The sequence below is a fragment of the Cetorhinus maximus genome, chromosome 14 (genome assembly GCF_964194155.1).
Source record: "Cetorhinus maximus chromosome 14, sCetMax3.hap1.1, whole genome shotgun sequence".
Lineage (NCBI taxonomy): Eukaryota > Metazoa > Chordata > Chondrichthyes > Lamniformes > Cetorhinidae > Cetorhinus > Cetorhinus maximus.
This window is the reverse complement of record NC_135892.1, coordinates 16,991,474-17,017,761: the sequence shown is the minus strand read 5'-3', so window position 1 is coordinate 17,017,761 and position 26,288 is coordinate 16,991,474. Positions and strand designations below refer to the sequence as shown.

General features: G+C 44.3%; 1 protein-coding gene across 2 annotated transcripts in view; it reads left to right on the top strand.

The window, feature by feature from the left end:
• Positions 1–26,288, top strand: part of dtd1 (D-aminoacyl-tRNA deacylase 1) — a 223,332-nt gene that overhangs the window by 28,813 nt on the left and 168,231 nt on the right. For both annotated transcript variants that reach the window (XM_078556575.1, XM_078556576.1), the window contains exon 4: positions 10,344–10,441. In XM_078556575.1, the coding sequence (XP_078412701.1) occupies positions 10,344–10,441 (98 nt within the window). The remainder of the gene's footprint in view (positions 1–10,343; positions 10,442–26,288) is intronic.

Below are 26,288 nucleotides of genomic sequence, written 5' to 3'. Positions count from 1 at the left end.
CCTCTATCTCTCTACTGGATTTTTGCTTTCCCACAACTCCCGAATTCTCCCAATTTGAAATGAGAAAATAAAATCTGCTTTAGAAAAGGGGGAGGGAGGTACAAAGTATGTGATTATTAAAAAAAAACTTATGGAAGATAAACTTTCATCATTGCCTCTCATCATAATCGCTTGGCAATAAATGCATTTTTTTTTTTGCAGTTCAGTTTTATCTGATATGTAATAACTTCTATGACCCTGTAAGCTCCCTCATCAGGGAGCCCTAACATGCCCTATATATTCAGGTAACCATATTTCTAAACTGAATCCAGGGACATGCTGGGAAAAGCAGTGAGGACTGAAAACATTGGTTGCGCAGCATAGCAAGGCAAAAATTTTTAATCAACCAGTATTTCAACACATATAGATGGCTAATGCAAAACAAACGGGCTTATAATTACTGTGGATCTGATGTCAGGCTGTTGAAACACATTCAAAGGCCATTTAGACATGACGCGTTAACACTGTTCATGGAGGAACAACAGCTTTTTGTACACACTGTCTATTCAGCCTTGTCTGAACCAACTGAACTCTGCGAAAGGAATTGGTGTCAGAGATGAACTAGCAGGTGCTGTAAGAGCGCCCTTATGTTTAGCAATGCCTTCGTGGTCTTCTATAGATTCCCTGCCTCCACTAGAAATGGAAAATACCGACCTGCGGGATGAAGATAATCCAGATGTTTCCTTTCCGGTTGGTCATAAATATAGAAAATCCTTTTGAAACTGGTTGTTAAAGCAGCAATTAGGCTTTCTTGACAACCCCATTCTCACTTTGCAACGAAGGTCAAATCATACACCATTCAGTCAGCATTGTAGCCATGACAACTGCAGTTGTGTTGTGCCATCTGTGATAACTATTGTAATAACTATAGTTGAATCTGATGGAAATTTTTCTCATTTATTATTATTAGTATTTAGACGATTATCAGAGACCTGTATCCATGGTGAGTTACACGATGTGCTCCACATTGCACTTCATGCATTAGACATATTCCAAAAAGGGAAGTTATCAGTTAGGGTATCCGGCAACATTGTTTGTCTGGAGACACAGTAAGCTTCTCTGAGGATAGTCCCTGAGAACTGTTATGGCACAGCAGATGGTAAATGGTAAGCTGCTCAAATCCCAGAGGGAAACTTGAAGCAGCTGCCACGACTATTTGCAATTTGTATTTATTTCGATGTGGGCTTTGAATTCATTACAAAGAAGGCCACTGAGCCTTAGAGGGTTTTTACAAAATTAAATGAAACATTTATTAATAAAAGAAATAACATTAAGCACATACATGGGTCTACAAATTACTACTATGATAACTCCTAGCTCCCCTAATTAATCTAACTCCCAGTTACACCTTCATTAAGGCAGCAGTAAAACACGTAGGGCAGAATTTTGTGCCTACCGGGTGGGTGGGCCTGACCCAATCTCTGGTGGGCGGGGAGCAGATCCCCGCCGGAGAAGCGGGCCCCGCTGCCATTTTAAGTGGGCGGGCCAATTAAGGCCCGCCCAGCGTGACGACCGGCGGGAAGCGCTATGTGCTCCCTGTGCGGGCAGGGGGAGGTGGATTCCCCAAATGCGAGAGTGCGCTCTTTCGCACATACACACGGAAGAGCGCACATCTCCCTGAGGCTAAGTGCTGCCTCAGGGAGATCGCTGAAAGTTGTTCAAACATTAAAAAAATAAAAATAAAAAAATCCTTAACACGTCCCCCTCATGTGACAATGTCACACGAGATGGGACATGTTAATAAATTTCACTAAAACTTTATTAAAGTTTTTTAAACCCGACATGAAACCTCATCCCGCCGGTGGATGAGGTTTCATGTTTTTTCTAGTTCCCGCCGGGGCTCCTGGCCTGCCCGCCAACCTTAAGGTTGGACGGGCAGGTCCTTTAATTGTTTTAATTGGCCATTGACAGGTTGGCGGGCGCACAGCTGATTTTGCTGCGCCCCCGCCTTCCTGAAAATTTAAAGGGGGCGGGATGACATCGGGGGTTCCGCCCGCATCATCCCATGTCATTTTGCGCTTCGGTGAGTGGGCCCCCCCTGCTCACCGACGGCAAAATTCAGCCCATAGATTTTAAAAGACCCAAGGAAAGTAACACGATATCCTGAACAGTCGAATTCAAAGTGAGCTTCCCTATCGCCTGACATGTGTGACATGTTCTACAGAATTTGACTACATCCCTATGCAATCCAGGCCAATAAAAATGTTTTTGTATTTTCGCCTGTGTCCTTCTAATTCCTAAATGTCCTCCCATTGGAATTTCATGAGCAATTCTCAGAATATCATTTCTATATCCAAATGGTATTACAATCTGATGGACCTTCCTCCAGCTCTCATTTGCTGAAGCATGATACGGCTGCCATTTTCTCATTAAAACATTACCCATAAGGTAAGAACATTCTGGGATACATTCTGCCTTTATTTCTGAGTAAGCTGTCTGATATAACTGTTTTATTTGCAAATCCTTTTTCTGTAATTCCACTAACTGCCGTGAGTTAAATACCTCAGCTGCTTTGTCTTCCTGTCTTTCTTCCTGAACAATATTATTAAACACAGTGCCGGCTAATTGGACTTTCACATCTTCTGTCTGCCTTTGAAGTTCCTGTCCTTCTTGTTTCAACCTATGAGCCTGTGATCTTGTTACCACACAATCTGGAAACAATCTAGGATGCTCTCTCTGCAACACCTCTGTTAAAAACCCTTCTACAGGCTGCTCAACTACCATAGGCATCACCCGCTGTGACCCAGCTATATCATTACCCAAAATAAATTGAACCCTTGCAATGGGCAATTTTCCACCACTCCCACAATCACCTCCCCTGTTTTCCACTTACCCTTTAAATTTTACCTTCCATAATGGAATAGGTTTAGTGAACCCCACTTATTATCACCTGTCCCTGCAATACTCCCTCTGAACAACAAATATCACTATCCCACAACATTAAGGATTGGCTAGCCCCATGTCTCTTAAAATTTTAACATCTTTACCTACTCCACCCTGTATACATGGAAAGACTTTCCCTTCACATACAAAACCCTTAAACATTTCTACAACCTGCTCCTCAGAATTCTTTTGGGTAAATTGTGAATTGCCACTCTTTACCTATCACTGATTCTTCCTGCTTTACCTGTACACAAACCACTGGTTTTTCCTGTGCCTGAACCTCAGAACCCATAGTACTTTTACTTCCAGAACTTTCCTGCACTCCAATAATTCCAACAGATTTTCCCTGCAATTTCCAACACACTGACTTTGTGTGTCCAACTTTGTTACAATGAAAACACCTCAATTTTCGAATGTCGCTTCTACCCTCACCACCTTCCTTTTATTCTGAGAAAAAACTTGCTGCGAATTCCCACCCACTCCTTTTTCTGACTACCCACCTTCCTTTCACCTTCCCACTTTCTATCCTTTTCTGATTTAAAAGGGCACCAAAAAGGTTTAGCCCTATGAACTAACTCAATCATCAGCTATCTCTGCTGCTTGTCTTACTGTTTGAACCCTCTGTTCCTCCACATGAGTTCTCACTACTAAAGGAATTGCATCTTTAAATTCTTCCAAAGGAATTACTCCTCTAAGAGTTGCATATGTGTTGTCTCTATCTTTAATGCCCGTATCCACAGGTCAAAATTACTTTGTTTTACTCTCTTAAACTCAATACAAGTTTGCCCAGGCTGTTTTCTCATATTCCTAAATTTCTGCCTGTTTGCTTCAGAGACCAACTCGTGTGCACTCAAAATAGCCTCTTTTACCACCTCATAGTTCACCAACATCTTTTCTGACAGTGAAGCATAAACCTCGTGTGCTCTACTCACCAACCCTGCATTGTAACAACAATGTCCAGTTTTCCTGTGGCCATTTCATCTGTTTAGCTATCTTCTCAAATGAAATAAAGAATGCTTCAACATCTCTTTCCTCAAACTTTGGAAGAGCTTGTACAAATTTAAACAGCTCCCCACTGGGTTTTGGGTTAAAGGTTTTTCCCTCATCAGAACTTTCCTCAGAATCTGAGATTTCTTTTTTAACTTCCGGCCTTTTAAGCTGGTATTCCCTTTCTCCTTCCTTCTCCCTTTCCCTTTCCCTCTCTTTCTTTATCCTTCTCTCTTGCCTGGAATTCCAGTTCCAGTTTTCTTTCTTTCTCCTGCCTTTCCACTTGCTCCCTTTGAAATGCTTTCTTTTTCTGCTGCCTCTAGTTCCAGGTTTTTTCATTGCCAATTCCTTTTCTTTCTCGTTTGCCTCCAATTCAAGTTTTCTCAGTCCCTTTGCTTGTTCAAGTTCAAGCCCCTTCCTTTGTAACTAAAGTCTCACTGCCTCCAGCTGTGACTCACTAGTGTCGGTTATCACTTTCAACTTTAAATGCTGTGGTATCACTTCAACTGTGTCTGTTTTCTTTGCCCCTACAGGTAACCTCAGCTTCAACTTATCTGCCAGCTCTGTTAACTTACCCTTAGATACTTTCTGTAATCCAATCAGAGTTATACCTTCCATTTCCAAAAAAGTTTTAGCCATGGATACAGCCATTTTTTCAGCCTCACCGCTTTAAAAATCCCTCACACCAACTCCAAAATTCAAAATGCCTCTCGTACTCGTAACCTTAAGATTCAGCAACCCCAAACCAATCCAGGAATTCCAAATATATCCTGCACGGAGCCCTGAATTTTATTATGGCACTGCAGGTGGTAAATGCTAAGCTGCCCAAATCCCATAAGACCATAAGACATAGGAGCAGAAATTAGGCCATTCGGCCCATCGAGTCTGCTCCGCCATTCAATCATGGCTGATAAGTTTCTCAACCCTATTCTCCCGCCTTCTCCCCATAACCTTTGATCCCCTTACCAGTCAAGAACCTATCTATCTCGGTCTTAAATACACTCAATGACCTGGCCTCCACAGCCTTCTGTGGCAATGAATTCCATAGATTCACCACTCTCTGGCTAAAGAAGTTTCTCCTCATCTCTGTTCTAAAAGGTCTTCCCTTTACTCTGAGGATGTGCCCTCGGGTCCTAGTCTCTTCTACTAATGGAAACATCTTCCCCACGTCCACTCTATCCAGGCCTTTCAGTATTCTGTAAGTTTCAATCAGATCCCCCCTCATCCTTCTAAACTCCATCGAGTATAGACCCAGAGTCCTCAAACGTTCCTCATATGTTAAGCCTTTCATTCCTGGGATCATTCTCGTGAACCTCCTCTGGACCCTCTCCAGGGCCAGCATATCCTTCCTGAGACACGGGGCCTAAAATTACTCACAATATTCTAAATGTGGTCTGACGAGAGCCTTATAAAGCCTCAGCAGCGCATCCCTGCTTTTATATTCTAGTCCTCTCGAAATAAATGCCAACATTGCATTTGCCTTCCTAATTACCGTGTCAACCTGCAAGAGAATCCTGGACTAGGACTCCCAAGTCCCTTTGCACTCCAGATTTCTGAATTCTCTCCCCATTTAGAAAATAGTCTATGCCTCTTCCTACCAAAGTGCATGACCTCACACTTCCCCACGTTGTATTCCATCTGCCACTTCTTTGACCATTCTCCTAACCTGTCCAAATCCTTCTGCAGCCTCCCCGCCTCCTCAATACTACCTGTCCCTCCACCTATCTTCGTATCATCCGCAAACTTAGCCAGGATGCCCTCAGTTCCTTCATCTAGATCATTAATGTATAAAGTGAAAAGTTGTGGTCCCAACACTGACCCCTGCGGAACTCCACTAGTCACCAGCCGCCATCCTGAATAGGACCCCCTTATCCCCACTCTCTGCCTCCTGCCAAACAGCCAATCTTCTATCCATGCTAGTACCATCCCAGAGGGAAACTTGAAGCAGCTGCCACAACTGTTTGCAATTTGTATTTATTTCAAGATGCAGGCTTTGAATTCGGTAAAAAGGCCACTGAGGCTTAGACAGTTTTTACACCTAGATTAAACATTTATTAATAAAAGAAATAATGTTAAGCACATACATAGGTCTACAAATTACTACTATAGCTCCTAGCTCCCCTAATTAATCTAACTCCCAGTTACACCTCCATTAAGGCAACAGTAAAACACACAGGGCAGTATTTTGCCCTTGGCGGGGGCGCTCCCCTGGGGTGGTCAGAAAGCCGCCCGCTGCCCCTGATCAGCACTGCAGCAAGTAACGCGAGTGGAAGCGCTCAGCGCTGCCTGTGCGGGCGAGGGGAGGAGGGTGAGCGGGCCTAGCGCAAACTACGTGCACGCGCGCGAAAGAGTACTTCAATCTCCCTGATGCACAGAGTTGTCTCAGGGAGATGAAGCACTGTTTAAAAAATTAATGCACAAAATAAAAATGTCATAAAACATGTCCCTGAGGGGACATGTTTTTAATTCAAGCGTAAAATCTTTATTTTATTTTTATTTGCTTTAGGAAACCTCATCCTGCCCGTGGATGAGGTTCCCTAAAAAATGCAAAGGCCGCCTGGCCTTTTCGCCTGCCCGCGAATGGGCAGTGAAAAATTCAGGGCAATTGTTAACTTAATGGCCTTAATAGGTGCAGCGCGCCCGTCGACCTAACTATCGTGAGAGTGTGCGTTGATGTCGGGATGCTCGCCTGGCGTCAACGTGCTTTATTTCACGCACGGGCATGAGCATGCGCCCGCACATCAAGGGTAAAATTCTGCCCACAGATTTGAAAAGACCCAGACAAAGTAACACGATACCCTGAACACTCAAAAAGTGAGTTTTCTTAACTTCAGTTCTTGCAGACAGCAGTTTGGGCACAGAGGCTGGAGACTTTTCACACTTGTTAGATCTTAGAATGCTCACAGCCTTCTCTCCTTTATAGATATTTCCCCCTTTGAATGCAAATTCCCATTGTTTCACTATGTCTCTGGACTTTACTTCTCTAATAATAAAAATCTATCGGGGCTGCACTGCCATCTTTCGTGGGCATGCCAATTAAGGCCCGCCCAGTGTGACGTCCGCCGGGAAGCACTATGCGCTCCCTGTGTGGGCTGGTGGGGGGAATCTCTGAAATCGAGAGTGCGCTCATCTCCCTGAGGCTAAGTGCAGCCTCAGGGAGATCGCCTCGACTTTTAAAAATATTAAAAATAGAAAAAAAAATTCCCTTACATGTCCCCTTATGTGACAATGTCACATGAGTTGGGACATGTTCATAATTTACAGAGCAACTTTATCACAAATTTTAAAACCCTGCATGAAACCTCATCCCGCCGCTGGATGAGGTTTTGTGTACTTTCTATTTGCTGCCGGGGCTCCTGGCCGACCCGCCAACCTTAAGGTTGGACGGGCAGGTCCTTCAATTGCTTAATTGATCCTGTCAATGGCCTCAATTGGCCATTGACAGGTTGGCGGGCGCGCAGTTGATTTGACTGCGCCCCCACCTTCCTGAATATTTAAATGGGGCGGGATGACGTCGGGGGTTCTGCCCGACATCATCCCGCGTCATTTTACGTGTCGGCGAGCGGGCCCCACCCCCTGCTCACCGACGGCAAAATTCTGCCCACTGTTTCTAACCTTCTCCTGGCTAGGTGAAGCATTTCACCCCCTCTTTTGAATTCAAGCTACCCTGGTTTATTTAAAAATGCAAATGTCCCCTTTACACCTCACGCTCTAAAACTTCACCCATGTTTACCTACTTAGCATTTGAAACATCTGAAGCATCAAAGCACCCAGACCAGCTGTCTGTAATTCAATTAACACACACACAGACTCACACCCACAGACCCCACTATTACTCAACTTTACAATAAATTCCAAATAACATTATGAACATTATTATATCTTCCTGACAAGAACAAAGAAAAGACTTAAAAGCAGGCAGGGAAGGAACATAACTAGGATGAAACTAAACAGAGATATGAAAGAGAGGGGCCACAAATTAAATGGCCAAATATTGGAATTGAGAAGGGGGTAGAAAAATGGCAAGGAGTCCCCTTGTGGCATGAAAGATGAGGGTACATTTTCTCCACATGAACACACAGCCACATCACTGTGAGACCAGTGATCAGAGACCATGGACTTAGTAAGGAAAGAGTAATAAATCCAAGGAATGGTTACGAAGACAAAATACTGCAGGTGCTGAAAACATAATCCAAAAACTGCTGGGAAGAGTTGTCAGGTCAGGCGGCCTTGAGAATCCGAGTTAATGTTTCAACAGAACTGGAAAATGTTACAGGTTTTAAGCAAGTGCAGAGGCAAGGAAAGCAGTTAAAAAACAAAAGGGGGAGGAGGTAAATAACGAAAGGGGAGGGGGTAAATAACGAAAGGGGAGGGGGTAAATAACGAAAGGGGAGGGGGTAAATAACGAAAGGGGAGGAGGTAAATAACGAAAGGGGAGGAGGTAAATAACGAAAGGGGAGTGGGTAAATAACGTAAGGGGAGGAGGTAAATAACGAAAGGGGAGGAGGTAAATAACAAAAGGGGAGGGGGTAAATAACGAAAGGAGAGGAGGTAAATAACAAAAGGGGAGGAGTTAAAAAACAAAAGGGGGAGGAGGTAAATAACGAAAGGGGAGGGGGTAAATAACGAAAGGGGAGGGGGTAAATAACGAAAGGGGAGGGGGTAAATAACGAAAGGGGAGGGGGTAAATAACGAAAGGGGAGGGGGTAAATAACGAAAGGGGAGGAGGTAAATAACGAAAGGAGAGGAGGTAAATAACAAAAGGGGAGGAGGTAAATAACAAAAGGGGAGGGGGTAAATAACGAAAGGAGAGGAGGTAAATAACGAAAGGGGAGGAGGTAAATAACAAAAGGGGAGGAGGTAAATAACAAAAGGGGAGGAGGCAAATAACAAAAGGGGAGGAGGTAAATAACAAAAGGGGAGGGGGTAAATAACGAAAGGAGAGGGGGTAAATAACGAAAGGGGAGGGGGTAAATAATGAAAGGGGAGGAGGTAAATAACAAAAGGGGAGGAGGTAAATAACAAAAGGGGAGGGGGTAAATAACGAAAGGGGAGGAGGTAAATAACGAAAGGGGAGGAGGTAAATAACGAAAGGGGAGGGGGTAAATAACGAAAGGGGAGGGGGTAAATAACGAAAGGGGAGGGGGTAAATAACGAAAGGGGAGGAGGTAAATAACGAAAGGGGAGGAGGTAAATAACGAAAGGGGAGGAGGTAAATAACAAAAGGGGAGGAGGTAAATAACGAAAGGGGAGGGGGTAAATAACGAAAGGGGAGGGGGTAAATAACGAAAGGAGAGGGGGTATATAACGAAAGGAGAGGGGGTATATAATGAAAGGAGAGGGGGTATATAATGAAAGGGGAGGAGGTAAATAACGAAAGGGGAGGGGGTAAATAATGAAAGGAGAGGGGGTATATAACGAAAGGGGAGGGGGTAAATAACGAAAGGAGAGGGGGTAAATAACGAAAGGGGAGGGGGTAAATAATGAAAGGAGAGGGGGTATATAACGAAAGGGGAGGGGGTAAATAACGAAAGGAGAGGGGGTAAATAATGAAAGGAGAGGTCTGCGACAGGGCGGAAGGCAGCATGGTGGAATGGACACAAGAATCTTTACCAGTGCCTGCAGTCTGGATAAAATGGGAGAAAAGATATGAACTGAAATTGTTGAACTCAAGGTTGAGTCCAGAAGGTTGTAAAGGTGTCTAATTGAAAGATGAGGTGCTGTTCCTCACTGCTGTTGGGCTTCATTTGAACAGTGTAGGAGGCCAAAGACACAGTGGGAGTGGGGCGGAGAATTAAAGTGGCAAGTGACTGGAAACGAAGGGTCACATTTGTGGACTGATTGGGAAACCAAGGGATGGTGGCTTTGGGCTGCTTTCGCACGATCCTGCCTGAAACCTATGAGGAAAACAACTGTCTACCTCTTAGCCAGGGAAAAGTGCTGTATGGTGAAAGGAGATTTGACGCGAATTAAATATGTCCCTGCACAGTCGATCCATTAGTGAGTGATTGGACCAAGTACAGATCGGGGAGGTGATGGATCGGATCCTCAGTCTGTGTTGGGCGCGCTGACCACAGATGGAGCAGCAAAGCAGCGGGCGCCCCGCGGTTCCTCTCCATGTTTCTGGACAAGAGTGGAAGGGGGAAGCACCCAAGATCCCAGCAAAGTGTAGAGGAGGATGTTGGCTATTATGTTCTTTGCTGTCAGAACACTGTGCTGGCATGTACAGTCCAGCATCTTGTTACTTGGATCAGATTTTGGAGATGTCGCTGATACCTGTGCACTTGCTGCTGCAGAGGGCTTACAAAGGGAAAGAAATAACGACCAGTCAGTGGAAACTGAAAACTTTGGAGAGTGCGAGACTGAGAATGACGGTGTAAGAAAAGAGCCAGCGGTGGTGAAACGACTAACTTAAATGTTCTGTTTCATTTTAGATGGCAAGTTTGGGGCCTACATGCAAGTTCATATACAGAATGACGGTCCAGTCACCATTGAATTAGAGTCACCTACAGGCCCTTCTGATCCTAAGCAGGTAAGGAGAATGGATTGTCTCTCCCATTGGCTGAGCAGTCAAGATTATTAGACCTTTAATAACACCTGATTGGACAAAGTCACCTTGGCCTAAAAAATGAGGGACAATGATTGCAGACTGATTGCTCAGTACTTCATGTACACACATTTCTTTGGAATAATTACTGCACAGTGTTATATTGATCCCAAGCCAGTTGGTGAAGTATGAAACCAGGCTCTAGTACTTTACTTGATAATGGGTTTATTCACAAAATGCAGCATTACATATGTCTGCTTCCTACCCAGCAACAACTCAGTGTCCCAGCAGTCTCTCTTTATACTCTTTTTAATTAAACTGTCAATAAAATAAACTAATAAACCAATTAAAGTGCCATCCCCTTAAAGCGGCAGTCTCTCTTTATAAGTGTTCTAGGTACTTAATTAAACAGCACCCTTCACCTGTATTACATGATTAATATATCATTAACATATACCAGTCAGAAGGCTCATGTGCTTGTTCTCAACTCCTTAGATCCTTAAATTCTTATATTCTCAAGCCAGGTCCCCCTAAAAGAAAGTAAACATGTTAATGTTCAACTGTGTAGAATCACCTATCAGCATAATCCTGTATAAGTTTACTTTTGTATCTGGTTTCCTTTTGACATTTTTACATGCATCGAGGTAAGTGAAGTTAAGTGTTGTGGAACTGAATAACTTTATTTCATCAAGCTCAACATTATGCATCTGCTCCAAACTCCCCATGGTGTCAGCGTGACCATTTTCAGTGGCTGTACCAGCCATCTGGTGGCCTCTCCTAAGATTGTCAATTGGGACCCAGTTCAGGGCAGCTTTGTACTGTGGGCCCATGGATAGAGGACTGTTCAAACTCATTGCATGTGGCACCTTTGCAGGCAGTGCACAGCATGGATGAACTCGGGTCTCGGGCCGATCTTTAATCCAGTGCGTCACGCAATTCCCATATTACCGTTATTGCCAAGGAAACCTTATTGATGGAGCACTGCACTGTCGGAATATATTTTTTCTTTAATTCTTGCATGGGATGTGGGCATTGTGGGCAGGGCCAGCATTTGTTGGCCATCCCTAGTTGCCCTTGAGCTGAGTGGCTTGCTAGGTCATTTCAGAGGGCAGTTAAGAGTCAACCATGTTGCTGTGGGTCTGGAGTCACATGTAGGTCAGACCAGTTAAGGGTGGCAGATTTCCTTCCCTGGAGGACATTAGTGAACCAGATGAGGTTCTTTTTTTTTTACAACAATCAAAGATTCATAGTCGCCATTACTAAGAATAGCTTTATAAGCCCAGATTTATTAATTGGATTTAATTTCCACCAGCTGCTGTGGTGGGATTCGAACCCATGTCCCTAGAACCTGGGCCTCTTAATTACTCGTCCAGTGACATTACCACTATCCCCCTGTACCATCTTTCGGATGAGACATTAAACTGACGCCCCATCTGCCTGTTCAGGTGGGTGTAAAGGATCTCATGGTCTATTTCAAAGAAGAGCTAGGGAGTTATTCCCGGTGCCCTGGCCAATATTCACCCTTTGACCAACAGCATAAAAAACAGATTATTGTGGTCATTATTACATTACTGTTTGTGGGAGTTTGCTGAGTGTATATTAGCTGCCATGTTACCTATATCACATATCTCAAAAAAAAAGCACTTCATTGGCTGTAAAACACTTTAAGATGTCCATGAAGAGTGCTATATACATGCAAGTCTTTTTTCTCTGCAATCATTATTTGAACAATTCTGTACACAGGTTTCCACTGTGACTCTGAGCATCAGCACCCTCTCAGTGTAGACTTTGTAATTGTAGTCGTTATTAAACTTGTTCTCTGATTGTTAAGAATGATTCCTGTGGAAGTGTTGAAGAAATTGCTACACCTTAATTCATAGTGTTCTCAGGTAAAAGGAGAGCAGTTTAAAAAGGAGGAAAATATTGTTATCGAATTGTGATTACAGCCTGCAGAGGGTTAGGCAATGTTGTTGCTTATTCCACTCAGTAAGAATTGGTTATTCTTGTTTTTTTGATGGGGATTCAAGGGACGTTGCCTTCTACATTTTTTTGTCTCCCTTGGACCGGGTACTGGCTGCAACCGAGGCGACATTTTGCTCCTTTCTATTGTCCACTCTTGTCTGGGCTGCCAAGGCGAGTAGCGTTGATGGCGTGATGGCTCACTCTCTGATGCCCCTCGTATTTACCCGCCTGCCCCTGGAGCAGCTTGGCATTCCTTTCCCCCTCCCCCCACAACACACCTCCTGGGCTGGGACCAGTACCTCCTATAGTGCCGAGTGCCGAGAGCTGAGAGCGGGTTTGCCGGTATGAACTGCCTTTCTGTACTGACCCATAATGGAGCTTCAGTGGACTTTGACCGTGCTGTTTATGGGGTCGTTCCCGTTCAATGGGGGTGGGATTTGCGACCTCGTGACTGGTTCAGAAGACGGGTGACCTTACAAGTGTTGTCCTGAGTGGAAAGGTATTCAGTGGGCTGGACCCTGTACTCTTAAAAACAGGGATGTGGGAAGTGATGTAACTGACTTCCGGCTGACCACAGTGCCTTTGATTTTAATTTATGTTCAGGAATCTCTTCACTGATTTCACTTTTGGCACAGCTGAAACGCTGGGCAAGTTGTTTGCACATGGCCTTGTGACTATTTTTCTCAGTGGTACGGGACTAGGACTGAAGCTATAGTTTTCATGTTACTGCGCTGACTTTTAGGGCTGAATTTTGGGGCGCCCTCTCAACAGCAACTTTAAAATAAAAAATAATGGCCTCAGCCAGATCTCTGAAGAAGGGTCATATGGACTCGAAACGTTAACTCTGTTTTTCTCTCCCTAGACGCTGCCAAACCCGCTGAGTAGCTCCAGCATTTTCTGTTTTAATTTCAGATTACCAGCACCTGCGGTGTTCAGTTTTCCGACCCCTAACTTTCCTATCCACACTCAAGTTATCATTGCGCCAGTCTCGCTATGTTAAATGGTTTACTCTGGCTTAAAACTGTAAATTGAGAAAAGCATCTGCATTGCTGTTATTACAATTAATTTTCACTGGGGGGCAGCATGACAGCACTGAAGACCCCATATCTTAAATTTTCTACTGAAGTCATTTTAAAATGTGGTGCATAAGAAAATCGGCCATGCAGCCTGCTGATCTGAGCCCCAGCAACATTTTAGATAAAACTACATTTTATATATCAGAACTTTTTGGGTTATATAAAAATTTTTTTTTTTTAAAGTTTGCCTTAATCTGTCTGGCACTGTGTTTGATAAAAGCCTGGCCAACCATTAACATCGTGATAATCGAGCCACTCTGTTGAGTTTGAATTTCACACAGTTCTACAAGCTTAAATAATCAAAACTTGAAACAAAAAAGCCTTTTTTGTCTTCGTCCTGCCCTTTCCATGGGTTTCTTACTCTTTTTCTGTTGCCAGTCTAGCAGCCAAACCTGTTGAAAAGCAGAGCTATATTTCACAACATTTCCTTAGTGACAGCCTCTGCAGTTGTATAGTGATAACCACTGTGGAGATGAGACCGTTGTTATGCCTGGGTTTCATTGTGTAGTAGAGTTGTTGATGTGCCTGCTGATTTTAGAATTGCGTTTTCTCTGAAGTCTGGTATCCACCCCTGGCTTATCGACAGTACACGCACTGCAGATATTCCTGGCAAATTGTCAATATAGGAACTGCAGATATTCCTGGCAAATTGTCAATATAGGCACTACATATATTCCTGGCATATTGTCCATATAGGCATTACAGATATTCCTGGCAAATTGTCAATATAGGCACTGCAGATATTCCTGGCAAATTGTCAATATAGGAACTGCAGATATTCCTGGCAAATTGTCAATATAGGCACTACATATATTCCTGGCATATTGTCAATATAGGCATTACAGATATTCCTGGCAAATTGTCAATATAGGCACTGCAGATATTCCTGGCAAATTGTCAATATAGGCACTGCAGATATTCCTGGCAAATTGTCAATATAGGCACTGCAGATATTCCTGGCAAATTGTCAATATAGGCACTGCAGATGTTCCTGGCAAATTGTCAATATAGGCACTGCAGATATTCCTGGCAAATTGTCAATATAGGCACTACATATATTCCTGGCATATTGTCAATATAGGCATTACAGATATTCCTGGCAAATTGTCAATATAGGCACTGCAGATATTCCTGGCAAATTGTCAGTATAGGCACTGCAGATATTCCTGGCAAATTGTCAATATAGGCACTACACATATTCCTGGCATATTGTCAATATAGGCATTACAGATACTCCTGGCAAATTGTCAATATAGGCACTACAGATATTCCTGGCATATTGTCAATACAGGCATTACAGATATTCCTGGCAAATTGTCAATACAAGCACTACAGATATTCCTGGCATATTGTCTATATAGGCATTACAGATATTCCTGGCATATTGTCAATACAAGCATTACAGATATTCCTGGCATATTGTCAATACAAGCATTACAGATATTCCTGGCATATTGTCAGTACAGGCATTACAGATATTCCTGGCATATTGTCTATATAGGCATTACAGATATTCCTGGCATATTGTCTGTACAGGCATTACAGATATTCCTGGCATATTGTTAATACAGGCATTACAGATATTCCTGGCATATTGTCAATATAGGCACTACACACATTCCTGGCATATTGTTTATATAGGCATTACAGATATTCCTGGCATATTGTTTATATAGGCATTACAGATATTCCTGGCATATTGTTTATATAGGCATTACAGATATTCCTGGCATATTGTCAATATAGGCACTACACATATTCCTGGCAAATTGTCTATATAGGCATTACAGATATTCCTGGCATATTGTCAATACAAGCATTACAGATATTCCTGGCATGTTGTCAATACAAGCATTACAGATATTCCTGGCATATTGTCTATATAGGCATTACAGATATTCCTGGCAAATTGTCAATACCAGCATTACAGATATTCCTGGCATATTGTCAATACAAGCATTACAGATATTCCTGGCAAATTGTCAATACCAGCATTACAGATATTCCTGGCATATTGTTTATATAGACACTACAGATATTCCTGGCATATTGTTTATATAGACACTACAGATATTCCTGGCATATTGTCTATATAGGCACTGAAGATATTCCTGGCATATTGTCCATATAGGCATTATAGATATTTCTGGCATATTGTTTATATAGGCACCACAGATATTCGTGGCATATTGTCTGTATAGGCACTGAAGATATTCCTGGCATATTGCCAGTACAGGATGGCACATCTTGCCTGAGGACAACAAGTTAAGGTATCCGACTGATGCATCCTTGAAGTTTTGGCATGGAGGTTACCTATAATACTGTGCTTCACTCTTTAACCTCCATTTGGCACTCCAATGACTCCTTTGTGTCAATATTTTTGTTTTAAACTAGTTCAGTGCATTTTACTTTTCAGTTAACAGCATGCATATTCTAATAATGCTGATTAATTTGTCTTTCCTTTAGTTTAAGCCTGTGTTTGCTTAATGTGTCAGGTTACCTCGTATCAGTAAAATCACTGGTATGTGCTTGTCATCTATTCATTGTTGTGACCTGAAATATCAAATGAGGATACTCAGTGATATATCAGAAGGTATTGAGGGCTTGCTGTAATGGTCCTTGGCAAAGAATAACAGCAATTTGCATTTATTGAGAGCCTTTAATGTAGCAAGATATCCCAAACCACTTTGTGTGAATTGTACATCAATTATTTGTTTAATTATATGTAGGTGGCGGGCATTAACTAGGGAATTAATTGTACCCCTATTATCTGAGGGGGCTGCTCCTCAATTTCTGGCTGTAATTCAGTCCCAGTTTCCTAATCTTTGACCACCCAGTGTTGGAGGGGTGGTGGGGAGGAGCGGGTAGGTCAGACAGCCTCCTCGTGAGCTGCTCCTGGGGCTGAGTGACCAAAGGAGCCATTAACAGATCCATGCAATGGGGCGCCGAAGGGGTGGTTGGGCCTGACTGCCTGCCTCTCTCCTGTGGTGTCCCTGGAGAGGGAGCACGCAGTGTCTACTGGTATGCTTGAGTCTTCCGAGACAGGCGGGGGTTTGGGAGATGGCTGGAGTGTATCATCAACACCGGGAATGACATTTTATTCTGATAAGTTTCCGTTAAAGTTTTTGTTTTAGTTAGCGTGAGTTAATAGTGCCCCTTTCATGTGGGGACTTAATTATACCTCTTTTATTGGTATTAAAAAAGATATATAAATAGGCACAGACTGAAACAATAGCTATTGGGTTAGGAGTTGCTTACTTGTAATGTGTAACTCCGTAAATAAATGCTTATAAAAATGTGTAAAGATTGGCTCCTGTTCTATCCTTCACTAACTGGTTTCCTGGAGTATAACACTTCCCAGAGCATAATCAGACAAACATTGCCACCAAACCAGAGAAGGAAGTATTAACACAGGTAATCAAAAGCTAGGTCAAAGGTTTAGGAGCATCTTAAAGGAGGAGATTAGAGAAGTTCAGGAAAAAAAATGCCTTATTTCTTCTGGCATTAGGCACCTTGTTTTAGGTTCACACTGGAAGAAGGATCAGCTCACTTGCAAATGGCTGACTACTATCACGGACTGCTCTGTTTCGCTGTGAAGAGTCAATCAAAGAACAAGTGTAATTATTGTACTTCTCATTTAGCTGAGTGTAAAACCAGAATACTTATCTCCTGCCTGGTCCCAACGCAGTGTCAGTTTGAATCTAGATCCCTGAAAAGTGGAGTGAGGAAGCTCCAGACCCCTGTGCATGCCCCTGCAGAATGGTGAATAATTGGCTTCTTTTAGTCATGATACGCATGGATAATGACTGGACAGGAAAAGACACTCTGGCCAATCCTATCTGTGCCACACAATTGTGATCTTCGTGAATCACAATATACCCGCATGTTAATGAGATGTTAATTATATTGCTAACATACACAGGTTAAGGGCATTGTTTGATTAAGTATTTAGAGCACTTATAAAGAGAGACTGCTGGGACATTGGGTTATTAGTAAGTAGGTAACAGATATTTTTAATGCTGCATTCTGTAACTGAACCAACTGTCAAGAAAAGGATTGCGTCTAGTTTCATACTTCGCAATATGGCTTGGGATCCATTTAACAACACTCCCTCTCATCCCCCACCAACACCCAAATCCAGCAGTGTGATCTGCTGGAAGAGGCAACAAAGCAAATAAAACACGGGTTAACTTGGGGAAATATCCCTTTGAAATTCCTCTCTGACCCCAATACCAGATCGAAACTAGTTGGGGTAATCACTGGACAATTATCTCTCAAACGTATATTGCTGGTCTCAATTCAGTGCAGAGTTTAAGCCAGTATTCTCGAAGCAATGGGATTTGAAGGGCTAATTTCTGGAATATGCCCATAAAAATGAGAAGCAACCCCACAGCATATAAAGCAATTCCACATTGATTCTCTTTATTTCGTCCAGCTCCCTGGCGCATCAGTTTTGGCACAACAGGCCAGGTTGATGCTCCTTGTTTGCACCTGAATTTGAGCTGGAACGCATGCCAGGAGTTCACGTTTATGCAGTGAGAAAGGCATTACACTGTTGGACATTAAAGTGCCTTGCCCGATTCACACACAAACTACATTTTCCTCCACCTTTCCTGGTAACGCAGCACTTCATCACAGGATGCCTGCAAGATCAAACAAAGCATAAAAGGAACACCATCCTCTTAAAAGCTGCTTATTTCCATTTTTATTAAAAAGATAATTGCAATAATTAGGAGGCGGATACCAAGGAGAGAAATTGGTGCATAAGCTTAATTTATGATTCAGACCAAATTGAATGGAATATTCACTAACTGTGAAGATCTAACACTCGGCTATTGAACATCCATACAGAGCCAAGCGTCCAGTAGTATAATCTGTAATACTGTTTATGCACAGGAAACTGGGCTGACAGGAAATGGCTGTCAAAACCAGGTTATGTATGATCTTTTTTGATAATGTTGGAGCTGAACCATGGATTCTTAAGTTGCCTTTTGTTAGCACTTATTTTTCAAAAAGGCGTCTTGGTCTGAAGGCTAAGATAGCGTCCTGCGCTGTGTCTGATGTGTCTCTGTACACGCTTGACCAAAAATAAAGTGACCTGCTTTGCCGTTCTGTTGATCGTCAACAAGTGCTGAGGTGTGATCCAGAAGTTTCTTTTTTTGCTTGAAAACCCGAGGAGGGTGGGGGGGGAAAGGTTGAAGTCCATAGCAGGGTGACCGCCAGTATTGAAAATGGTAAACTGTGAAATTGTGACCAAGTGATTGCAAAGTGATTGAAGGAGGAAGGAGTGAGGGAGATCCTGGGAGAGAATGGGTCAGAGCAGGAGACTGGGTGACGAGTCTTGATTTCAACAGTCGGATGGTGCATTTAGAGCTTGTGAAGACACAAAATGGAAAGCTCAGGGGAGCATTGAACATCAAAATATCTATAAATCAATATCTTCAACATCTAGAGTCGAGAAGGCTTGTGTTGGCAAGAGAGAAAGGAATTGCTCATCAGATGATGGGGTTTCTGTATATCTCACCCAGCAGTTTGTGTGTGGTACTGGAAGAACCTCCACGGGCATAGGAGCACCTTTCATCCTCTGTGACTGTGACTGCAGTGCACCATTTCTCCTCTTCCCTCACACTCTGTTTGCAGCTTTTAATACGGTTGACCACTCTATCTTTCTCCAGAGCTTCTCCTCCGTTGTCCAGCTGGATGAGACTGTCCATGCTTGGTTCCATTCTTATCTATCTGGTTGCAGCTAGAGAATGGCCAGCAATGGCTTTTCTTCCTGTTCCTGCACTGTCACCTCTGGAATTCCCCAAGGATCTATCTTTGGTCTCTTGCTATTTCTTAACTACATGTTGCTCCTTAACAATATCATCGCCAGGATTCCAGTTGCATTCTAACTCACCACCACTTCTCCTTGTCTCAGCCCATCTTCTGCTCACGCCCCATCTAATCTTTTGCTACCTGCAGATGTTTTCCTGGCTGGCCTTCCATTCCCCATCCTCATTCAAAACTTGAGCTCATCCAAAAATTCCACCAAGTCCCCGTTCCATCCTTTGCTTGCTGATCTTAATTGGCTCCCGGCCCAACAATATCTTAATTTGAAAATTCTGATCTTTGTGCCTGAGCCTGGCTCCCCCTTTTCTCTATAACATTCTCCAGCCCTACATCCCGCCGGTGACCTTGCCTTCCTATTAACCTGTCTTCTTGTGCATCCCGCATTTCCTTTGCCCTACCATAGATGGCGCTTCCTTTAGCCACCAAGTTCCAAGCTGTGAAACTCCCTCGTTAAACCCCTTTAGCCCTCCATCTCTCCCTCATCCTTTTAAGACCCATCTCCTTGACCAAAATTTTAGTCACCTCTCCTCCTAATATCTCCTTTTGGCTCAATGTCAATATTTGTCTGATGACGATTCAATGACGTGCCCCAGGATGTTTTACTATATTGAAGGTGTTATATAAATGCACATTGTTGAATGAACTGGGCCGTTATAGAGCATTAAGAATTATTTTCACGGGAGGCAGAAGTACTTGAAGTAACAGAAGAAACTGGAGCCTCTATTTTAACCCTATCCCGCTGTATCTAACTAGCAGCGGCTATCAGGTGCCCACGTGACCTGCTGTGGAAAGGCGGGATATTTATTAACACTTTTAAATTGGGCTCCTACAAAGCAGGTGGAATCTCAAATTGAAATGAACTGATACTTTCTCGCCATACTCTATCCAGCTAAACAGAGATGGAAAACATGAACCATTTCCATATCTTGGGATTCTCCTCTAGACGAAGGCAGACATGGACGACAAAATTCATCACCGCCGCCAATGTGCTAGTTTGGCCTTAAGCCAACTGAAGGAAAGAGTATTTGAGGACCAGGATCTCAAACTAGAGACTAAGATCGTGGTTTACTGGGCAGCAGCGATCCCCGTGCTCTCCTGTATGCTTTGGAGACTTGGATGACTGACAGCAGGCACCCCAAAGCCCCGGAGAAGTACCACCAGCCATGCCTTCGCAAGATCCTCCAAATCCGGTGGCAAGAAAGGCGGTCCAGCAGCAGCGTCCTCTCCCAAACCAGCTGGCCCAGGACCAAGGCGCTAATCACTCAAAACCAGCTCTGCTGGGTGGGACATGTAGCTTGTACACCTGACACCAGAAAAGCAACTGCTCTGCTTGGAACTCGGTTGCAGCAGGAGATCCCAGGACGACAGTGGAAATGCTTTGGGGATGTCCTTAAGCCATCCCTGAAGGGGGAAAAAATATCCACCATACCCTGGTTTGTGACCGACCAAAATGGAGAGAAGGCTCATTTGGGAAGCACCAAGCAAATTGAGAGACTTTGTCGGGAACGTGCAGACTAGGCGTTGGAGGGAGCGCACAAACCTCCAGACAACCTGTCTACCCAACCCTTCAAGCACCACCTGCCCCACAAATGGCCTACTTCTGCTCCTATTTCGTATATGGCAGAGTCTGACATTGGACTTATCAGCCACCTCAGAACCCATCGAACCGGAGTGGGAGCAGGTCATCCTCGATCCCAAGGGATTGCCTAAGAAGAGAAGAGGCTGTACTCAGCTGGACAGAGATGTGGAATCCAGGGAGGAGCCATCAGTTAAAAGGAGAGTGCTGGAGGTTCAGCAGCAACTATACAAAGCAGTTGGCAAAATGCTAGAATCTATTATGAGGATGTGTTGAGAGGGCACTTAGAAAACCATAACGTGACTAGGCAGAGTCAACCTGGATTTATAAAAGGGAAATCATGTTTAACTAGCAGTGTAGATAAGGGGGGAACTAGTGGATGTGATATACTTGGATTTTCAAAAAAGTATTCATTAAGGTGTCACCCAAGAAATTATTACACAAAATTAAGGCTCATTGCATTGGGGCGGGGGTGGGAATATATTAGCATTGATTGAGGATTGAATAACAGGCAGAAAACAGAGTAGAAGTAAATGAGTCATTTTGTCTTGGCAGGATGTAACTAGTGGAGTGCGGATTAGTACTTGGGCTTCAGCTATTTACAATCTATATTAATGAATTAAATAAGGGGACTGGGTTTGCTGATGATGCAAAGCTAGGTGGGAAAGTAAGCTGTGGAAGGGACACAAAGAGGCTGCAAAAGGCTATGGATGGGTCAAGTGGGAAAGATCGTGGCAGATTGAATATAAATTGGGGAAATGTGAAGTTACCCAATTTAGTAGGAAAAATGAAAAAGCAGAATATCCTTTAAAGGGTGAGAGACTGGTAAATGTTGGTGTTCAGAGGATACTGATAGCCTTCTACACAAATCACAGAAAGTTAACATGCGGGTACAGCAAGCAATTAGGAAAGCAAGTGATATGTGAGCCTTTATTACGCAGGTATTTGAGTATAAGAGTGAAGAGGTCTTGCTGTCTTGGCGAGAATAAATCTGGAGTAGCGTGTACAGTTTTAGTCTCCTTACCCAGGGAGGGACATACTTGCCTTAGAGGAAGTCCATTGGAGGTTCGCTGGATTAATTTTTGGAATGAGAGGGTTATCCTATGAGGAGAGATTGAGTAAAATGGGCCTCTACTCGCTGGAGATTAGAAGAATGAAAGATGATCTCATTGAAACATATCAAATTCTTCAAGGGTTTGATGGGATAGATGCTGGGAGGATGTTTCCTCTGACTGGGGAGTCTAGCAGTAGGGACGGGATTTTCCGGCCCTGCCCGCCAAATGGGCCTTTGGCTGGGCTGCTGATCTCCCACCACCGGTCCCGCCACGACGGGGCTAGAAAATCCCGGCCTAGGGGTTACAGCCTCAGAATAAGGGGTCAGCTATTTAGGACTAAGATGCGGAGAAATTTCTCCACTCAAAGGGTTTTGGATCCTTGGAATTCTCTACCCCAGGGAGCTGAGGGACTTGGTCACTGAGTACAATATTCAGGTCAGAGATCGAGAGATTTTTGGATGCTAAGGGAATCAAGAGGATAGGCAGGAAGGTATCTTCTGTATATCTTCTGATATAGCACTAGGGATGGGATTTAGCCATTAACTTATTGAATGGTGGAACAGGCTCGATGGGTTGTATGGTCTACTCCCGCTCCTATTTCCTATGTTTTTATGAGTTACTGGCAGTTTTGTTGGGCAAATTCTCCATGGTGGAATAGAGGATGGAGGAGTGCAGCTCGCCCATTTGTGCGGTGATATCACAGGCCTTTTTTGTTCACCCTGCACTCTTCCATTGAGAGCCTGACTAGTTAAGTTTCACACAGTCAGCTTCAGCAGTGGAGGAGCGGTAGGAAGGTGGAGGGCAAAGATTGCTGATGGTTGAAGAAGATGAAGGATGAAGCCTTCAACCGCCAGAGCTGGTAACTGTCAGACACATGAGGGATATTAATCATAGAAACATGCAGCACAGAAGGAGGCCAATTGTTCCATTGTGACTGTGCAGACCCTTTCAAAGGGCAGTCGTGCTTAGTCCTGCGCCCCAGCTTTAAGTCCATAACCGCGTAAGTTCCTGATCCTCATGAATCTAGTCCAACTCCCTTTTAAACTTGTTTATGGAGTTGAAAGAGACCATTTTTGATTGTCATGTTGTCGGAGATGGAGGAGACTGAGTTGTGATCTAGTACAGAGTTTGTGCGGAATGAGGGAGTGTGATCTGAAGGAAATTGCTATCTCCGGGAGGGCTTGTCAGCAATAAGAGTCGATGGGGAGCAATGGATTTTAAACACTTGTGTTGTTGCCGGAAAGGCTCCACCTGGAGTGCTGTGCACTGCTTTGGTGACCAAACCGCGGGGGAGTTCCAGGAATCAGGAATTGAGATTCTGAAGGAAAACGGAAGAAGATTGGCTCATTTTCTTTAAGATGACCTAACTGAAGGTTAGGAAGGAAGTTGATTAACATTGGTCAAAGCTGACTATTCACAGTGGAAAACTGTACAGTCGCCAGGGAGAGGTGCTGAGATCAGGGGAGGAAGTGCACGGGGCATGAAAGTACCGGTGCTGCCCAATGCGCTAGTTTCCTGACCCCGGCCATTTTTGCCGAAGCATATTCGTGGCTGGCCGGGCTGCCTTTCCCCATGAGGCAGGCAGCTAATTAGGCTTGTTAAGAGCCTTGTTAATGACAGTTAAAGTAGGCCCACTGGGATTTTCTTGTGGGCCTGTGTTCCAGGCAGTCCTACAAGGCACCCTGCCTGCCTAGGTGCAGGTACCGGTTCAAAGGATGCCCTGTAGAGAGATGGCGCCCCCCCCACTCCCCACAGGGGCTGCATTTTCTATTTTTAAATTAAATTTGGGGGCGAGAGGGAGCGCCTTCATGTTGAAGTGCCCTCTCAGTTACTTACCCTTTACTGCAGCCTGCTGCTCCTGTCGAGATGGCAGGCCTCTGATTGGTCCTCCAACTTTGAGGCCTGCTGCCTTTGACCAGAAAACATGCCCCCCGTGCCAATTGAGGGGCACCTTCATGAAAATCCCAAAGAACGGCTGTTTTCCCCCCACCCCCGCAGGCGCGGGTTCGAGACCCGGAAACAGTCCTGATCGATTCCTGTTCCCCATCTCTGAAGTGGAAATTCAGCCCCAGGTGCTTAAAGCTCAATACTGGCAAATTAGGAGTGAGAAGGGAAGTCAAGCAGGACTTTTTGCCCGAAAAGCCTGTTTGTTGCATGGAAGGCCAGTGAAGAGGATCTTATTACTGGCTGCAAGAGATAATTCAATGCTATTCTCGAGGGAAATGGTTATGGGGAGAGTACAGGTCTAACTGTCGACGTTTGTTGGGCTTATTTTGACCTCAGGGTCTTTTCACACACCTGAAAATGTTTGCATTTTGTTTTCATGTTGCAGTACTTCAGGTAACCTCAAATAAATAAAGAGAACTGCGTTTTGACCTGTCATCTGAGGTAATATTACAGGCATGTTGGTTGCATTTTTAACAGTGATACGGGTGAGCAGATAAATCATACTGTTCCCCTCTCGCTGCTATCGAGCGAGAGAAGGCAGGCACGCTCGAGCGCTAAGCTCTGCTCGTCAGCACCTGATGGGCGATAGGTCCACGAGGCGATCGAAGAGTGGCGGAAGGGTCAACTCGCTCTATTGGTGGAAATTTAAAGCTGTGCGCTCTTCCCGCTCATCTCTTCCAAGATTGGAAATCTGGATTGTCCAGTAGTCCAAGCCCACCCAGCTTCAGGTGCTCTGGTCACCGATCAGAACCACTTTCTTGACAACTTTGCACTTTTGTTCTTGATGCAACGGAAATGCACCACCCTACGTAGGATCACACGTCGAATTTACAGCACAGCAACAGGCCATTCGGCCCAGTAGGCCTGGACTGATGTTTATGTTCCACACACCCCTCCCCCTGCCCTTACCCTATCGGCATTTCGTCCAGCTCCTTTTCCCCTCATGTACTTACCTGGCTTCCCCTTGATGGATAGGATTGCAATACAGGAGACGTGCTTGCACACATCTCAATCCTGTCCGCGCTCACTTTATTCTGTTTGCCACTCTCTTTTCGCTAAATGCATCTATAAGCATCTTAACCGTTTTGACGAGGCACACCGCAGATCCGGCAGTCACAGCCTGCTCTTTCCCATGAAGTTAAATTAATTTTGGGCACGTTTTCAAAATTAGTCCGTGGGCACGGGGACACGTTAGCTGTGTTCTAGAGCTAGTTTGGCATGGCCCTCAAACTCCTTAACCCTGAATCCTAGTTGGTCCCTGACTTCTCCTCCAATTTTAGCTTTGACGTGAAATGGAAAGCTGTAAGCTGAATACACCCCAGATCATTATGGGGAGAATTTTCTCCCCGTCGGGTGGGATGGGCGGGAGCGGGCGTGGGAGGGCGTGTGGCCGATCGCCGCCCACGATCAGCTGCGTGCCAATTAAGGCCTGCCCAGCGTTACGCGCGCCCAGAAGCGCTGAGCGCTCCCTGTGTGGGCAGGGGGAGTAGGCTGAGCTGCCTCAGAGCTGCCTCAGGGAGATTAGCTTGATTTAAAAAAAAATTTAAATAAAGAAAGAAAAACATTTTTAAGACATGTCCCCTCACGTGACAGTGTCACATGGGCTGGGACATGTCTATGAATTTTAATGAAAAAATTTAGTTGAATTATAAATCATTCATTCATGAAACCTCATCCCGCCCATGGATGAGGTTTCATGATAAATGCGAAGGCCGCCTGGGCTCTTCACCTGCCCGCTAACCTTGAGGTTGGATGGGCAGCTATGTTAAGCATTTTAATTGATATTTAAATGGCCTTAATGGGCCTTTGACAGTTCGGCGGGCGCGCAGCCAACTCCGGTGCACATTTGCCGAACTGAAAATCGGAATGACGCGGGGTGACGTTGGGACGCACGCCCGACATCACCGCGCATCATTTTACACGAAGTGAGCGGCGCCCGCCCCCGCACACCGACCCGAAGATTCTGGCCTATGTGTAAAAATGCCCCCCCCCTGCCAAAGTAAAAATGATCGTGTGGTTTCCTTTTGGGATTCATAAAAGTATTCCAATTAATAGCACGTAGCATGTGTGGAGCCAATTGTGGGACTGGATATTATAGCCAGGCATGTGGGGGCATATAAAATATGGGGTAACCCACCGTCTTCCTGCCCACCTCATAATACAGGGCGGGGGTTGTGGTGGGTGAGGTGCCCACTAGCCCGTCCACCCTTAGGCATATTGAGGCCATTGAGTGGCCAATTTAAGGCCATTTAAGAACCTCAATCCATCTCCACTACCATAAAACACTGGACAGTAGAAAGCAGGCAGGAGTGGGAAGGCCATTTTTTCACTAAAGTTGGTGAAAGGGCGGAAAGGAAAGGGTGACACATTCTTTGGGAGTTTCC